Below are 17,190 nucleotides of genomic sequence, written 5' to 3'. Positions count from 1 at the left end.
TTAGTGTTACTATTATTGTTTAATTCTGTATTTCTATAATTACTCTTTTATTTGTTTCTTTATTCATTATTCCTCTTTCCTTATCAGTTCTTGATTCTGAGTTCAACTTTCTTCTCCCTGAATTACAAACTTTAGAAGTTCTTTCAGAGAAGGTCTACTGTAGGTAAGCTATCTAAGTTTTCAAAAATCTTGGCTGGGCTCAATGGCTCATGCCTGTAATCCCAGCACTTTGGGATGCCGAGGCAGGCAGATTGCTTGAGGTCAGAAGTTCAAGACCAGCCTGGCCAACATGGTGAAACTCCATCTCTACCAAAAAATACAAAAATTAGCTGGCAGTCTTGGTGCACACCTGTAATCCCAGCTACTTGGGAGGCTGAGGTGGAAGAATTGCTTGAACCCTGGAGATGGAGGTTGCAGTGAGCTGAGATCGCACCACTGCACTCCAGCCTGGGTGACAGAGTGAGAACCTCTCTCTCAAAAAAAAAAAAAAAAAAAAAGAAAGAAAGAAAAGAAAATCTGTGTTTTCCCTTTGTTCTTGTCTGATTGATAGCTTAGCTTCACTGAGCAGAAGATCCTAGAAGGACTGTGATTTTTCTCTCAGCACTTTATACAGAGTCTACATTCTGTCTTCTGGTCTATTGTTGGCTTTGCAGGAATTTATCTCTTTGCTGTGGCTGCAGCTTAAGATACATCTTTGTCTTTGGGGATTCTATGGTTGCATTATGCTGTGCCTATCATGGATTTCTTTTTATGTATCATGCTCAGGACTGTGCTTTCTAAAGTTGAGGATTCATGATTTTCCTTATTTCTTAAAAACTCAAACATTATCTTTTCCCTGTTTTCTGTGTTTTCTCTCTCTGAGACTGAGACAGAAATAAAGAGATTCAAATAGGTAAAGAGGAAGTCAAATTGTCTCTATTTGTAAACGACATGTTTGTATATTTAGAAAACCCCATTGTCTCATCCCAGAATCTCCTTAAGCTGATAAGCAACTTCAGCAAAGTCTCAGGATACAAAATCAATGTGCAAAAATCACAAGCATTCCTATACACCAATAACAGACAAACAGCGAACCAAATCATGAGTGAACTCCCATTCACAAATGCTACAAAGAGAATAAAATACCTAGAAATACAACCAACAAGGGATGTGAAAGACCTCTTCAAGGAGAACTACAAACTGCTGCTCAACAAAATAAGAGAGGACACAAACAGATGGAAAAACATTCCATACTCATTGTTAGGAAGAATCAACATTGTGAAAACGGTCATACTGCCCAAAGTAATTTATAGATTCAATGCTATCCCCATCAAGCTACCATTGAATTTCTTCACAGAATTGGAAAAAAACACCTTAAACTTCATGTGGAACCAAAAAAGGGCCCACATAGCCAAGACAATCCTGAGCATAAAACAAAAACACACACACACACACACACACACACACACACACACAAACAAAGCTGTAGGCATCACACTACCTGACTTCAAACTATGCTACAAGGCTACAGTAATCAAAACAGCATGGTACTGGTACCAAAACAGAGATACAGACCAATAGAACAGAACAGAGGCCTCAGAAATGACACCACACATCTACATCCATCTGATTTTGACAACCCTGACAAAAACAAGCAATGGGGAAAGGATTCCTTATTTAATAATTGGTGTTGGGAAAACTGGCTAGCCATATGCAGAAAGCTGAAACTGGATCACTTCCTTACACTTTATACAAAAATTAACTCAAGATGGATTAAAGGTTTAAACATAAGACCTAACACCATAAAAACCTTAGAAGAAAACCTAGGCACTACCATTCAGGACATAGGCGTAGGCAAGGACTTCATGACCAAAACACCAAAAGCAATGGCAACAAAAGCCAAAATAGACAAATACTATATAATTAAACTTAAGAGCTTCTGCACAGCAAAGGAAACTATCATTAGAGTGAACCAGCAACCAACATAATGGGAAAAAAAAATTGCAATCTACACGTCTAACAAAGGGCTCATATCTAGAATCTACAAAGAACTTAAACAAATTTATAAGAAAATACAACCCCATCAAAAAGTGGTAAAGGATATGAACATACACTTCTCAAAAGAAGACATTTATGCAGCCAACAAACATATGAAGAAAAGCTCACCATCACTGGTCATTAGAGAAGTGCAAATCAAAACCACATTGAGATACCATCTTCCGCCAGTCAGAATGATGATCATTAAAAAATCAAGAGACAGCAGATGCTGGAGAGGATGTGGAGAAATAGGAACACTTTTACACTGTTGGTGGGAGTGTAAATTAGTTCAACTATTGTGGACGACAGAGTGGTGTGATTCTTCAAGGATCTAGAAAGAGAAATACCATTTGACCCAGCAATCCCAATACTGGGTACATACCCAAAGGATTATAAATCATTCTATTATAAAGACCCATGCATACGTATGTTTATTGTGGCACTGTTCACAATAGCAAAGACTTGGAACCAACCCAAATGCCCATCTGTGATAGACTAGATAAAGAAAAAATGGCATATATATACCATGGAATACTTCGCAGCCATAAAAAAGGATGAGTTCATGTCCTTTGCAGGAACATGGATAAAGCTGAAAGCCATCATTCTCAGCAAACTGACACAAGAACAGAAAACCAGCACCACATGTTCTCACTCATAAGTGGGTATTGATCAATGAGAACACAGGGACACAGGGAGGGGAACATCACACAGTGGGGCCTGTTTGGGGGTGGGGACTAGGGGAGGGATAGCAGGGGGTGGGAGGATTGGGGAGGGATAGCATTAGGAGAAATAGCTAAAGTAGATGACAGGGTGATGGATGCAGCAAACCACCATGGCACGTGTATACCTATGTAACAAACCTGCACATTCTGCACATGTACCCCAGAACTTAAAGTTTAATAAATTTTTTAAAATATTGAATAAAGGTGAGAATAACTCAAAGTTTAGTAGTTGTAATAAGTAGTTGTAATAGTTGCTTTCTGAAAAAGCTAAAAGGAAAATGCAATTCATAAGTTCCAGACACCACCACCCTGCTACCAACATAACAAATCTCTCAGACTAAGTGTGGGTCCCTTCTCTTAACCACCTGCCTTTGGCTTAGTGACAAGGACAGAAAAGTTACCTTAGCAGGCTGGCACTTTCTCTTGCTCAATGTTTACTTCTAATTTTTTATTTAATTATTTATTATTTTTTTAGATGGAATCGCACTCTGTCACTCAGGCTGGAGTGCAGTGACAGGATCTCGGTTCACTCCAACCTCTGCCTCCCAAAGTGCTGGGATTACAGGCATGAGCCACCATGCCTGGCCAATTTTTGTAGAACATGTCTTCTGACTTGTTTTCCATCATAATTAATATGACACATTTGTCAACAAAAGGTCTTGGAAATGCTGCAATGTGCCATCTGGGAAGTTTTCTCCTGCATGAAACTGGCCTGAGCAGGTGGATAAATCCTTTACTTTAGGGCACTGTTTTCTATCTGTTAGCTGATGAGGACAAGACCACTTGTATGATGCGGTACTGCTGAGTCTTCAAAGAGGTTGTGTTTTTAATAAACAGCTCAAAACATTAAACCCCACCTCACCCCAAACCTAACCTCATTAGCCTCTTCTTTCACTGATCTTAGGAACCATTGAGTCAGAGTTGTACTTTTTACCCTTAACTCTGCACAACATGTGAGTGTGCAATCATTAGGCTCCATCTCAAGCATCCTTGAGAACAGAGCACAGCTTATCTTTGAAATCCCACCTAGTGCTGAGAACAACATAAACTCTCACAAATGATAATGAAACAAACTGACCCTGAGTCCCACTGGCTCTGAACGGATGAGGTAGGGAAGCCTGAGCCTGACGCCTGCTCTCCAACTGAGCAGCAGAAGAGATGGGGTGGCACAGCCTTTCAGAAGACGCAGTGGGCCGTGGTGGGCAGGCATCTGGGGGAGAAGTGACTGGAAAAATACAACAATCCGGTGGAAGATGCTGAAGGGTCTGGGTTCACACATGGACAGCAAGCTTCAGAAGGACACTGGCAGAATGGATGTGGAGTGGATGTACTCCCGCTGCATTGCTCCAGTAAGACCTAAGGCTGGAGGTGATGGGGAAGCAGATAAGGCACATGCAAGCTCAGCACAGGGAGAAACTTCTTAGAAACTCAGTGGGATGAGTAACTTCATTAGAGAATGAGTTTTCCTCACTGAACATTTTCATCTGGAGGCTGCAGGAGCAGTGGTCAAAGATGGTACAGACAGGATTCCTCAATGCCAAAGTTCCTCCCTTGATGGGATTTGGAGGCTCTTCGGTAGATGGACCAACACCATCCTGTGGGCTTGTGGAGAAGAGGATGACCACCTGCATAAGCACCACCATCTTTGAGTGTAACTTCAAGCTCGTGTGTAAGCAAGAGGGCGGGGCCAGGGCTCGTGGTCCCCCCACCACAAATAGCCCTCTGGCTCCTCCAACCTGTGCCACAGGTGACCACCAATAAAGTCCTCTGCTGAGAAAAAAAAAAGTACATCAGCTCAGTGGGGGATGAAGATGGCAGCCAGGGATGGGAAGTAAGAGGAAAGAAATTGCTGGCCTGTGCCTTTGCTCAGAACATAAATATCCTGGAAGAAACTCCCCACAAGGAATGTTGTCACCCTCTGGGCCCCTGAGCACAAACCCACACCATCATGTACATGGGAGGACAGGAGCATCTTCTCATATCCAGGATCATCTTCTCATATCCAGGATCATTGGGCATGGACTCCCTTCCTCACTACAAAGGGATTGGAGAGATCAAAGATGCTCTCTAAAAACAAAGTAACAATGTGAGAAAATGCCAAACTAGGGACTGGAGTAAGTTCAATCTTCCCAGTGAACTTCATTAAAAATTTCATCTAATTACAAATGATTATACTTCAAATACCTATGGGAGTCTCACTGGATGTGGGTGCAGCATTCATTCCTGAGGCCTCATAACTGCTGTCCTGAGCATAGCCAGTGCAGATGTGCAGGGTGAGAAGTCAAAGGCAGAAGGAAGCAGGTAAGAGCATTCCCTGCCTCTAAAGGAAAAGGGCTCCTCTTATTCAAAACACCAAGTTCTACTGAACCAAGTTGCAGATCTTAACAATAATAGAGATCACTGTAAAGGAGAAACTTTAATGTATGCTAAAAAAAAATTTTTTTTAGGAGGTAACATCCTGGTGTTTCTCAGATACAGGTAAATCGTGGCCTTCCACATTCTCTTTCAATACAGGAAGCACTTGAGATCCTACAGACAGGAAACATGGGGAGGATAAATCCAGTGATGTGTGCATCAGGTACATGCCAAAGTTCACCTGTGAACAAAACAGCAACAACAACAAAAGGCTAGATTATTTTAGCAGTTAAAATAACTTTGTAAATATTAATGTCTAACTTAAAAAAAATTCAGATCTTTAAAGACATGTACTGAGACTTGATATGTCCTATGTGCTACATAGTAGAATGCAGTGGGACATGAGGAGAATCCTAACTGTAGACCTCAAAGATTCTCATCCTAAGGCATCCATCCTTTCCCTGTGGTCACCCTACACCTCTTCTTGCTAGGCACATCTCTGTCCCACATGTCCTGAACTTGCTGCAGAAGGACCTTCTTCCTACTCTCAGCCTGTGACCACCACCAGGCCGATTTCCCCTTTGCTGCCTGGTATAAAAGCCTTTTGGGGAAGATAATGGCAAAGCTCTGCATTTTCCTTGAGAAAGAATGATGCAAGTTAATTTTGTCAAATTCTCCTGAATAAGGGTGGAAGTTCCAACATGAAGAGTAGGTAAGTCTGCTTAATGTTAACCATCAATGCAAGTGAGCCACTAAGAACTCTTCAGAGGACCTGACATGCTCCCCAGTCTGTCTGTTCCTGTGATAACATCTGTTGGACACCCTCATGTTCCAGGCCCCAGGCTAGGGGATTGGGCCAAGTTAACTCCTTAAGATTTGTAGAAATGTGAGTGAAGAGTGCACTCTCTGCACCCTCACTGTAACTGTTTTGTAAATCTAAAATTATTCCAAAATTTAAAAATAAAAAGTTCAGACCCATGAAAACTACAGTGGTGCTGAGAAACACTATTTTCATGTACCCTAGTATTATATTTGTGCCTCCTTCTTTCTTCTCCTGGCAACCTGCATGGTGCAGGCTCAGGGTCACCACACCCCAGATGACGCAGCCTACACTGACAGACAGGCTGCTTAACAGTCAAATGTACCACTCTGCAGGCTATTTCTATCCCGTAATTGTAAGACTTACATAAGTCAAATATCTACACTGTTACATATTTCCTGGTTTTGAAGAAACACAGGAAACAATGTAGCAGTTTACCATGAATTAAGTTGCCAGCTTATTATTGGAAATAGATTCAATATTTGCATTATTTCTGTTAATTTTCCAGAATTGTTCTATGTAGCCTGACTGCTTTACTTGGCTTCCTGGAATTCTTTGTAAACAAAAAGTCGTAACAGAAAGTATAAGCCTGAAAATAAACCTTTCTAAAGAATCAACATGTTGGAAGTTCAGTTTTTATAATCTGGAATTTATAACAACACTTAGTTGTTTTAACCTTCAAGAAAATGAATTTCCAGGAATAATGAATGAATTTCCAGTTTAATGAAATGTACTGATTCTTTCTATGCAGCTATTCTATTCATAGTAAGGCACTTTACTCTTGAGATCTCAGTGGTAAAGAATGATCAAGACAATAGAATTACTTGTTTTTATTTGTATATTCTCTATCTTTTCAACAAGATTTGAAAGCATAAAAATACATGTAGTAAAATAAAAAAAAAAGTGAGAACTTGGATGGAAAGGAAAAATAAGATGGAACTACAAATTACAAAGTAGGTTAATGGTAGCCTAACAGCTTTGGGTATGCAGCAAGTCCCCCCATTTAAAAAATTACTCTGTACTATTTTGAACACAGTTCTGATATTGATAACACCAGGATCAGAAACCAGGTGATATATTTTGAAATCACACTTACCTTTCTTTCACGACTCTCAGAAAGTTTTTGGAAAATATGCTGGTTTCGTTGCCCAGTTTGCTGGTCGATACAAATCATCTGGCATCTGTGACAAGGCCCCAAAACCTGGCAAGTGAGAAGGGAAAACACAGTGTTGCCACAAAAGTGACCAGAGTCTTGCACTTCAGAGGGAGGAATCACGCAGAAATGTCCAGTCCCCTTACTATGGAGAGCCAGGATGCAGCACCTGTTCACCACCTCTGCTGGGGGAATCATCTGCACTTGTTTGTCACCTAAAAGACAGATCACTGCTTAAGAGCTTTGCAGAGAAAGAAAAGAGGGACTGAGAATCTTGATGATTTTCCAGAAATGTTGGAGAATGGATTTGAGGAAGAAAAACACTCAGTGACTGGGAGGACAAATTGGGAAAAGAAAAAAGTCACAGGAAGCCGGGCACAGTGGCTCTTGCTTGTAAACCCAGCACTTTGATAGGCAGAAGTAGGCTGATCACTTGAGGCCAGGAGTTCAGGACCAGTCTGGCCAACATGGCAAAACTCTGTCTCTACCAAAACTACAAAAGTATCCAGGTGTTGGACACACCTGGATAATTACACACCTGTAATCCCAGCTACTCAGGAGGCTGAGGCAGGAGAATCACTTGAACCTGGAAGGCAGAGGTAGCAGTGAGCCGAGATAGCACCACTGCACTCCAGCCTGGGCAACAAAGCAAAAGAAGAAAGAAGAAAGTAGAAAGAAGAAAGAAGAAAGGGGGGAGGGAGGTGGGAGGGGGAGGGGGAGGGGGGAGGAGGAGAAGGAGGAGAAGAAAAGGAAGGGAGGGGGAGGGGGAGGGGAAGTTGCAGAGGCAGTGCAAGGTCATCAGAGAAAACTTTCATGTCTCAGTGCCCTCTGACCCAGCAACTTCACGTCTAGGAATCTAACCTAAGAAAGGAATCAGAAGCCCAATCGCAGTCATGTTCAAAGATTGATCCTCACATTATTCATAATAGGAAAAACTTGTTAACATCATAAATGTCATACAGTGGAGAGAAATGGTTAAGTAAACCATGCTACATATATATGATGTATATGGTGCAGGCGTTAAAATTATATCATGCAGGTATTAAAAGGAATCTATAAAGACCTTTAAATAAAATGGGGAAATATTTTTTATAATTGCAATAAGCAGGAAACAAAATTATTTTCAATATATGTATATTTTAAGTATTGTGCATGTATGGCATGTAGGCATGGGTACATATATATATCCATATGTACCCATGCCTACATGCCATACATGCACAATACTTAAAACATACTGTTGCAGCTTCTTAATAAAGGTCATACTGTCTGGTAGAACTTAAAATCCCCCATAATATAAATATAAAAAAGAAAGTATGCAGCTCAGCAGTAATGAGACACTTCTTTTATTGCACATGTGAAAAGTACAAAGGTACTTGATTTTCTTATAACAATTTTCTCCTCAGCTCACTCATGAGCAAATACAAATTATGCACTGAAATTAGAAACACTTACCTAATCTGGATGTGTCTTGGCCTGTTCCTGTTACTGGTGTGAAAGTTGTAGATACCAGGATAAAATCACTCATCGGGCCCAAAGAAACTGGAGCCCAAATAGCACGAAGGAGGGGAGCTCAAGCTTGCATTTCTGAGATAACAACTGTCTCAAGGACTTTCTAAAATAATCCCACAAGAAATTCCTCCACGTCCTTCATGCATTGCATGCTTTTCATGATCCATGTCTTGCATGAATGGACGTATTTCTAGACTGGGTTTATCACTAGACATTCTTTAGGGCTGCAGCAGTTCAGATAAGACACTCTTCAAAGAATATTTGCCTGGTAACAACGTCGCCACCAATGAACTGATGCCAACTCTGGCTTTGAGCCTCAGGAACCAATAAACTTTGTTTTCAAGCAGCTTGTATAAACTTCTTTTTGCCAATAAAAGCTTTCCCCTACTCTTCAGGTGCACCTGTGGCTTGCCATAGCTATGCATCCTACTTTATAATCCTTTTTACTTACTCCTGAATAAATTCGACACATTAAAAGATCATTTTTTTCTGGTGTGTGTTTTAAATTTTAGTTTGTTTTTTTGTTTGTTTGTTTTTAATTGGGAAAAGTTTTCAATTAGCAATAATCACACCTCAGATAAACCCCATTGGCTCTGATACTGCCACTGTGCAAAGCTCTGATTTTTTTTTTTTTTCAGGTTGACACTCACATTCTGGTGCTGGGTACCAAACCAATGGAAATATGGGCTCCGTGTGGTACCAAAGTCAAGATTCCCAGCCACGTTAAGTATCCAGAACATGCTGGAAAGGAGCTCTACCAAGGACTTGACAAACCTGTGACCCCTCCAGACCTCATTTCCTCGCCTAGATCCTTGGCTGAATTGGATGAGAACTATATCAGGGATACAGTGACTCAAGCCCAGGACTGGCAATTGGTCATGCTCAAGAGTAGAAACTATCACCTTATACACAAGGATCCCTGCTGTGGAACGAGGCTTTGGTAATACCACAAAGCTGTGCCCTCGACTTTCCTGCACCCTCTGAGCTCTTGGCCTAGAAAACAGCTGATGTGTAGGCCAAGCTCCTGCAGAAAGGATGCCAGGGCCCTGCAGCTCACACCAGCCCCAGCCTCCAGCAGTCACCCAACAGGCAACACCTTCTGTAGAAACCCCGTCACTTCCATGAAAAGCCCTCTTAGAACAGTTTCTCGAACTAGCAGAAGAAAGGGCATTTTCCAGACACTATTTTCTTTTACTTTTTTTTTTTTTTTTTTTGAGACAGTTTCACTCTGTCACTCAGGCTGGAGTTTCGCTGTTGTCACCCAGGTAGCTCCCTGCAACCTCCACCTCCTGGGTTCAAGCGATTCTCCTACCTCAGCCTCCTGAGTAACTGGGATTACAGGCACCTGCCACCATGCCCACACAATTTTCATATTTTTAGTAGAGATCGGGTTTCACCATATTGGTCAAGCTGGTCTCAAACACCTGACCTCAGGTGATCTGCCCACCTTGGTCTCCCAAAGTGCTAGGATTACAGGTGTGAGTCACTGTACCCGGCCCCCTGCAAAGAAAACAATTTTCTTATATCATCATCATTTTAAAGCTTCTTTTCTGGTATTCTTAACAACTAGTATTTTAAAAACTTGTTTACAGCCAGGCACGGTGGCTCACACCTGTAATCCCAGAACTTAGGGACACCAAGGTGGGCAGATCACAAGGTCAGGAGTTCTAGACCAGTCTGACCAACATGGTCAAACCCTGTCTCTACTAAAAACACAAAATTATCCAGGCATGGTGGTGTGCACCTGTAATCCCAGCTACTCAGGAGGCTGAGGCAGGAGAATTGCTTGAACCTGGGAGTCAGAGGTTGCAGTGAGCTGAGATCACACCACTGCACTCCAGGCTAGACCACAGAGTGAGACTGTCTCAAAAACAAACAAACAAACAAACAAACAAACAAACAAACTTGTTTAGTAGCATATATATTCATTAAAAATCAATACAGAAGCATGAAGAATTAAAAGAGAAAGCACTCAGCAGCAGTGGTTCTCCTCTCCCCATCCACAGAGACAGTTGCCGCTCATGTAGCTACAGACCATCTCAGGACATCCCAGACTGTCCCAGGCCATCCTAAGACATCCAAGCCATCCCAGACCATCCCAGACTGTGGCATGTAACTACACACAACTGCATATTGTGTGTGAAACACACTTTCTGGGATCTCAGAGCCCACTTGGGTTTCTTTTTCAATTACTCTGCAATATGTAAGGACATCCATCCACATCAGGACATAGAGAGCCACCTCATCTTTGCATTTTGCAATTTTCACAATGGATGGCCTGGTATTCCATGGGTTGAAACACTTAGCTCTTCTCCTTTGAAGCCATGTGAATAGTTTCTAGTGCTTTCCTGTGATCAATAATTTTGTAATAAAGCCCTAATTCACATAACTCTCTTTCCTGTTTATTTTTTAGTATCAGTCTCCCAAAATGAGATTATAAGGCCAACGAGAATAAAAATATTTATGATTTGATAACACCCAGTAAAAAATTGTTTTCCAAAAGAGAGGTGCTGGTTTCACTATAATTGCTTCAGCACTGAGTATTATCATCAACAAACATCTTTTGAGCATTTGCTTTTTGCAGCGGGGGGGAGGGGAGACAGGGTCTTGCTCTGTCATCCAGGTTGGAGGGCAGTGGCTTCATCATAGCTCACTGCAGCCTCCATTTCCCAGGCTCAAGCAATGATCCCACCTCAGCCTCCTGAATAGCTGAGACCACAGGGCTGCACCACCATGCCTGTGCTAATTTTTTAATATTCAGTAGATATAAGATCTTGCTATTTTGCCCAGGCTGGTCTCAAACTCGTGAGCTCAAGCAATCCTTCTGCCTTGGCCTCTTAACATATTGGGATTACAGGCATGAGCCACCATGCCCATCCAAGCATTTACTTTCTTAAAGGCACAGTATTGCCAGGTGTGGGGGCTCATGCCTATTATCCCAACCCTGGGAGGCTGAGGCCAGCAGATCACTTGAGCCCAGGAGTTTGAAACCAGCCTGGCCAACAGTTAAACCCCATCTTTACCAAAAATTTAAAAATTAGCTAGGTGCGGTGGCGTGCACTGTAGTCCCAGCTATACAGGAGGCTGAAGAAGGAGGATTGCTTGAACCCAGGAGGCGGAGGTTGCAGTGAGCCAAGATAGTGCCACTGTACTCCAGCCTGGACAACAGAGTAAGACCCTATCTCAGAAAAAAAAAAAAAAAAAAAGAAAGGTACAGTATTAACTATATCTTATACTCTTTAATGCCTGCACTGGACTCCTGTGTATAGATATTATTGATTGACTGATTGATTGACTGACAGGGTCTCACTCTGAGACCCAGCCTAGAGTACAGCGGGCAATCTTGACTCACTACAGGCTCGAGGTCTCCTCCCACCTCAAGTAGCTGAGGCTACAGGCGCACACCACCATGCCTGGCTACTTTTTCTTTTTTCTTTTTTTTTGCAGAGACAGAGTCTTGCTATGCTGCCCAGCCTGATAAAAGTATTTTTATACTTATTTTTATACGTGTATTAGCATTTTTATAGGATAGATTTCTACAAGTGAAATTATTGAGTCAAAGAGCATGCACATTTTAATTTTTACATTTTAATTAAAATCAAAAAATTAAAATTTAATTTTTTAATTTTAATGTAAAGCCTGCTAAGTTGTCTCAGAAAGGTTCCTTAAAGAGTCTTCCTTGTATTTACATCTCCAGATACCTGGAGAGGCACAGGTGCTACTGCCGCCAGGTAAGTTTCTGAGAGTGATGTCAACCCAGTTCTGGTCCTCTTCCCTTTCCTCTTTCTTTTTTTTCTTTTCTTCCTTTCTTCCTCCCTCCCACTCTCCACCTATCCAATAATGTATATTTAGTGTCTACTTTGTGCCTGGCAGGATATGTACCAGTAGGCATTTTTTTAAAAAAAACGTGTCAGAGACACAGGATAGAAAGTAAGAAAGAGTAAGGATGGAGGGATAAGGGAAACAGCAGGAGGGCTGCTGCCAGAGATGGGCTTGTGAGAGAGAATATAGGAGATAACGGAATTGTTTTTCAAGAAGGAGCAACCGCCAGGGTAAGAGGAAGTCTAGGGAGTTAAATGCATCAAAAACATCTTGGGACATTTTGTTGTGCCATGCAATTTATTTCCTACACCCCAGATCTCTAAAATTCTTTAAGAAAGATTCAAATAACTGTTTACTGCTTTCCTAGATGTTAGAGTGCTGTTCCTTCTGAGTGCAGAGCCTGAATGCAAGGTAGCTCATCATAGTCAGTTTTTACCAGCGGCTAATTACACTACTACGAGTTGAGTATTTCCTAATTACATTACTACAGGGTGAGCATCTAAAATGCTTAGAACCAGAAACATTTTGAGATTTTTTTTGAATTTTGGAATATTTACATTATATATCTATGGTATACTTACCAGTTGAACACCCCTAATTTGAAGATATGAAATCTAAAATATTCCATTGGTCATATCCTTTGACCGTCATGTCAGTGCTCAAAAAGATTTAGGTTTTAGAGCATTTCAGATATCAGATTTTTGGATTAGGGATGCCCAGTCTGTATTACAAAAATAATTTCAGCCCCCACTAAAGAACAGAGTGCATTCTGTGGCCTTCAATATTCTTTACCTCTCCTGTCTGTTTCTTCCTTCAACAATTACTCATTGAGCACTGACTCTGGGCCAGTGTTGTCCAAGGCCCGAGAGGTACAGCAGGAAACAAAACAGACTTGGCCTCACCCTCCTACACACTGCAGGAATAAGCAGAACATGACCCTGCAGCAGGTCAGGGGCATCCTTTCCAAGAAGGTGACATCTGAGCTGAGACCCTTGGACAATATGCCAGGCAGAAGGGATGGCAAGGGCTAAGGCAGGAAGGGTGGCTCTTTGGGGAACAGAGAGGTCACTGTGACAGAGGCAGAGAGGGAAGGGGTGATGAACTCAGAGACAGTGACAGCATGGGATCTCATGGGGGCTTGTCAACCATCTGAGGAGGACAGATTTTAGCCTAAGACATTTCTCCTCTTTCTCATATCTTTGAAACCCACAGCAAAAGTTTTGGGAGCCCAAAGCCAGGGAGACAGGACATCCTGTTGGCTTTGCCTCTGACAGTCTCCTCCCCAGCTACCAGCAAAGGCAGAAGAAGATGAAGCGTGTGGAGGAGGGATGGCCATGGGCACAGAGGCACCATCAGGCTTCTGGGCCTCCCTCCACAAACTCCAGACTGCCAGAAAGTCCAACAAGTTTCAGGAGGACAACATTCTCATGATGCAAGCATTCCAAAAAAAAAACGAGTTTAAGCCTAGACATCACGATAGCACAGAGGCAGTGCTGAGCCCTCTGATGGGGCACACCCTCTGTGGCTCACACGAAACTGAACAGCACAGAGGTAGCACAGAGCCCCCTGATGGGGCACACCTTCTGTGGCTCATGTGAAACTGACTGCTGCCATCTTCTTGGCAAATAAAAGATGGATTATTCCATGGGGTGTCTCAGAATGCTGAGGTGACATAACCTCCCACCAAGATTTTATAGTTAAGAGACAAGGACAGGGAGGAAGTCCCACCTGCATCTATCCAGGTCTGGGATTGAGGTCAATCTTCACTGACAACCCTGGAGGAGAATAACAGAACTTCCCAAAACTTACCTGGAAACACAAAGAACCAATTGAAATCTCATCCCATTTCTCTTCTTCAAAAGCCCTTTTTCCACTGATAATAATATTGGCACGAAAACGCAAGCTGAGATCCTTCACTGAGAATAATTCCTCCTTTCCACTCTCATCACTGTTTAAGGCAACCAAAAAGAGTAAGTGGAGGGAGGGTGGCAGATAATTGTACCACTGTAATTATTCATCATGCCTGCCGTGCAATACTTAACTTCATCAGCTCTACTGTGGCCTGCAGCCTGGATAATCAGAACAGAATTTTACCATGAGTGCAAGGCCAAGAGACACCCATCTGCTAAACAGACATTAGAGCCTCCCCTGGGATATGGTCCCATCTCCAGTGACAGGCCCACAGCAGCCAGGCAAAGGGTGAGCAGATCATAGCTGAAGAGATGAAGGACTTTGGAAACCAGGTGAACAGAGCTCCAGTGAAGAAGCAACTTCTAAGAACATACCAGTTCTGTAAGGTGGGGCAGCATAAGTCATTTAAAGACCTGTAAACAGGCTTAATTATCAAAGACCTAAAAAGCACTGAGATCTCACTCCCTACTTCCCCCTTCTTTCCACAGGTGTTGAGATTTCACCCCTTTTCAGGTATTAAAACATTATAAATAAATAAAGTGGATAGTATTTCCTAATTTCCATTCTATTTGCAGTTTTAACTAACATCTGCTATTTTTCAATTTCTTTGTTTTTTGCTTTTTGTTTTTGTTTTTGAGACAAGGTCTTGCTCTGTCACCCAGACTGGAGTGCAGTGGCACAACCTCAGCTCATTGCAGCCTCGACCAAGATCCCAGTCTGAAGTAATTCTCCTGCCTCAGTCTCCCAAGTAGGTGGGTCTACAAGCATGTGCCACCATGCCCAGCTAACTTATTTTTATATTCTGTAGACTTGGGTCTCACTATGTTGCCCAGGCTGGATTTGTACTCCTGGGCTCAAACGATCCTCCCACCTCAGCCTCTCAAAGTGCTGAGATTACAGGTGTGAGCCACCATGCCTGGCCTATTTTTGTAATTCTTGTTTATTTTTACAATTTTTATTTACTGCCATGAGGTTCCAAAAAATGGCCCCCTCTGCACCCCCCACCCTCACCCAGAAGAATGCACTGAGAATACATCTTAAAACTTCTCTGACAAAAGAACACATTCTGTATGATCCCATCATATTAAGTTCAAGAACAGGTGAAAGTAGCTATGGTGAAAGAGGTCAGAATAGTGGTGACCTTCAGTGAGGCTGACTGGGATAGAATACAAGGGAGTTTTCTGGAGTACGCTCTTAGCCTGATCTAGGTAGTGGTAGTTGCTGGTGAAGTCCCAAATACTTCATGTGTTGATCAGCAGATACTTTCCCTCGTTCACCAGAGAAAGGGTGGCTGCTGTACCAGGAGATTGATCTGAAAATGATGGAGCATGGGTGTATATATCTTTAAAACTGAGTTTAACTATGAACTGATGATTTTTGCACTATTTTGTGCTTTAGTAAATTTTTAATTGCTTAAGTTGGTGTGGGGTAAATCCTTGGGCATGCTTAGAGTATGCCTCAGAGACAGAATAGAAAGACTATGGGGTTGGGAAGGAGGAGTCCCAAGGTTATATCTCAATCTCCTTTGAATGGCAAACAGTGTATGAAAAACCAGAGACCAGGATACCCCAGTCTGGTTTTGCCACTTACTGTGTGCAACTCCCACAACCTGTGAGGACCACGGTTTCCTCATCTGCAACAAGAGAGTTAGCACTTTCCAGTCATGAAATCCTTTGATTCTGGATCTACTCTCCAGGTTGTAAAACGTCACTTTGGGCTTCGTAAAAGGGGATGTTTTATGTCCAAAAGCTATTGTAGTTAACATGTGCCTGATAGAGTCCCTCAAATTTGCAAATGGAGCACCAAGAAACACCAAGCAGGGGGCCCTAACTCTGCTCTTGGACCACCTGCCCAGTGGGTCCACCCTGCTTGAGATCAGATGGTGGGGAACATGCCCCTCCTGGTAGCAACTGGGGTTGCAGCAAGCCTGTCCCTGCCTCCTATATTTCCACACCAAGAACCCCAGAAAACTGCATGCCTGCTTTCTCCAGGGCTCTACATGCCTGAGGATGAGGGTCCCTTAGTGCCAGGAGAACTCAGTGAATACCCAGGGAACATATGGCTGCATCACACTTTTGCTCCCAAAGACAGTGACCTGGGCCACTGTATGAGAATGATGTTTGTTTTCCACAACGGCTAGAAACAAGAATGACTACAAATAGCCCAACCCTGCAGAGGTGGAGGAGGTGGCCTTGGTCATCTTTATTAAGCTGTATTTGTTTGACTTTGCAAGTATGTATGCATGTGCACGTGGTACACGACAGTCACAGGACCCCGTGCTGTTAGGGGTAGCCACTAACACGACACTCATCTCTGGCCTGTGGACCAGGAATGAGGAGCCTGTTCCAGTCACCCTGTGGCATGACAGCTGGGTGATTTTTCCTCATTGCCTGACTACTTTGGGACTTCACTTTGCTCTAAAGAACAACCATGACCCTTTCTGGAGCTCACCTCCTGACACTGGTAGGGTCCCTAGGGGAGCACTGGGTGGGAGTGGGCAGGGAGGGGTGCTAGTACCATCAGTGGCACATCTTTCAAATAAAGCGTAGTTGCAATTACAACTTTAAAAGCTTCCAAAACCATTCTTTTTTTTTTTTTTTTTTTTTTTTTTGCCTTTGGAATGACTGTGTGAAGTAGGGCAGAGATCCTAAGGGACAGGGGACAGTGGGAGGGTGGGCAATAAAAGTAGGTCAAGTTGGTGGCAATTCAATTAAAACAAACATTAAAAAATTGATTAAAATGTGAGAGTTAGGGATTCTCCATTAAGCATCTTGAGGATGTCTAAAAGGATCTTTGTAAGATACAAGATAACCCTCTATAAAGCTGAATGGAAGCTGGATGAAAGGGCTTGCTGAATTCTCAGGGCCTCAGTGTCTCAT

The 17,190-nt window shown here is 42.5% G+C and overlaps 1 protein-coding gene and 1 pseudogene across 2 annotated transcripts in view; both read right to left on the bottom strand.

Annotated features, from left to right (window-relative positions):
* Positions 1-5,135: 5,135 nt before the first annotated feature.
* MOCOS (molybdenum cofactor sulfurase) overlaps positions 5,136-17,190 on the bottom strand; it is an 85,705-nt gene continuing 73,650 nt past the window's right edge. For both annotated transcript variants that reach the window (XM_017505819.2, XM_037730376.1), the window contains exons 12-15: positions 15,533-15,623; positions 14,210-14,360; positions 7,010-7,114; positions 5,136-5,334 (exon numbers count right to left, since the gene is read on the bottom strand). In XM_017505819.2, the coding sequence (XP_017361308.1) occupies positions 15,553-15,623 (71 nt within the window). In that variant the 3' untranslated portion in view covers positions 5,136-5,334; positions 7,010-7,114; positions 14,210-14,360; positions 15,533-15,552. The remainder of the gene's footprint in view (positions 5,335-7,009; positions 7,115-14,209; positions 14,361-15,532; positions 15,624-17,190) is intronic.
* LOC119467869 lies at positions 9,113-9,195 on the bottom strand (annotated as a pseudogene).

The sequence above is a fragment of the Cebus imitator genome, unplaced genomic scaffold (genome assembly GCF_001604975.1).
Source record: "Cebus imitator isolate Cc_AM_T3 unplaced genomic scaffold, Cebus_imitator-1.0 Scaffold342, whole genome shotgun sequence".
In the NCBI taxonomy this organism is placed as follows: Eukaryota; Metazoa; Chordata; class Mammalia; order Primates; family Cebidae; genus Cebus; species Cebus imitator.
Note: the sequence above shows the minus strand (reverse complement) of the source record. Positions and strands in the feature narration are given on the sequence as shown.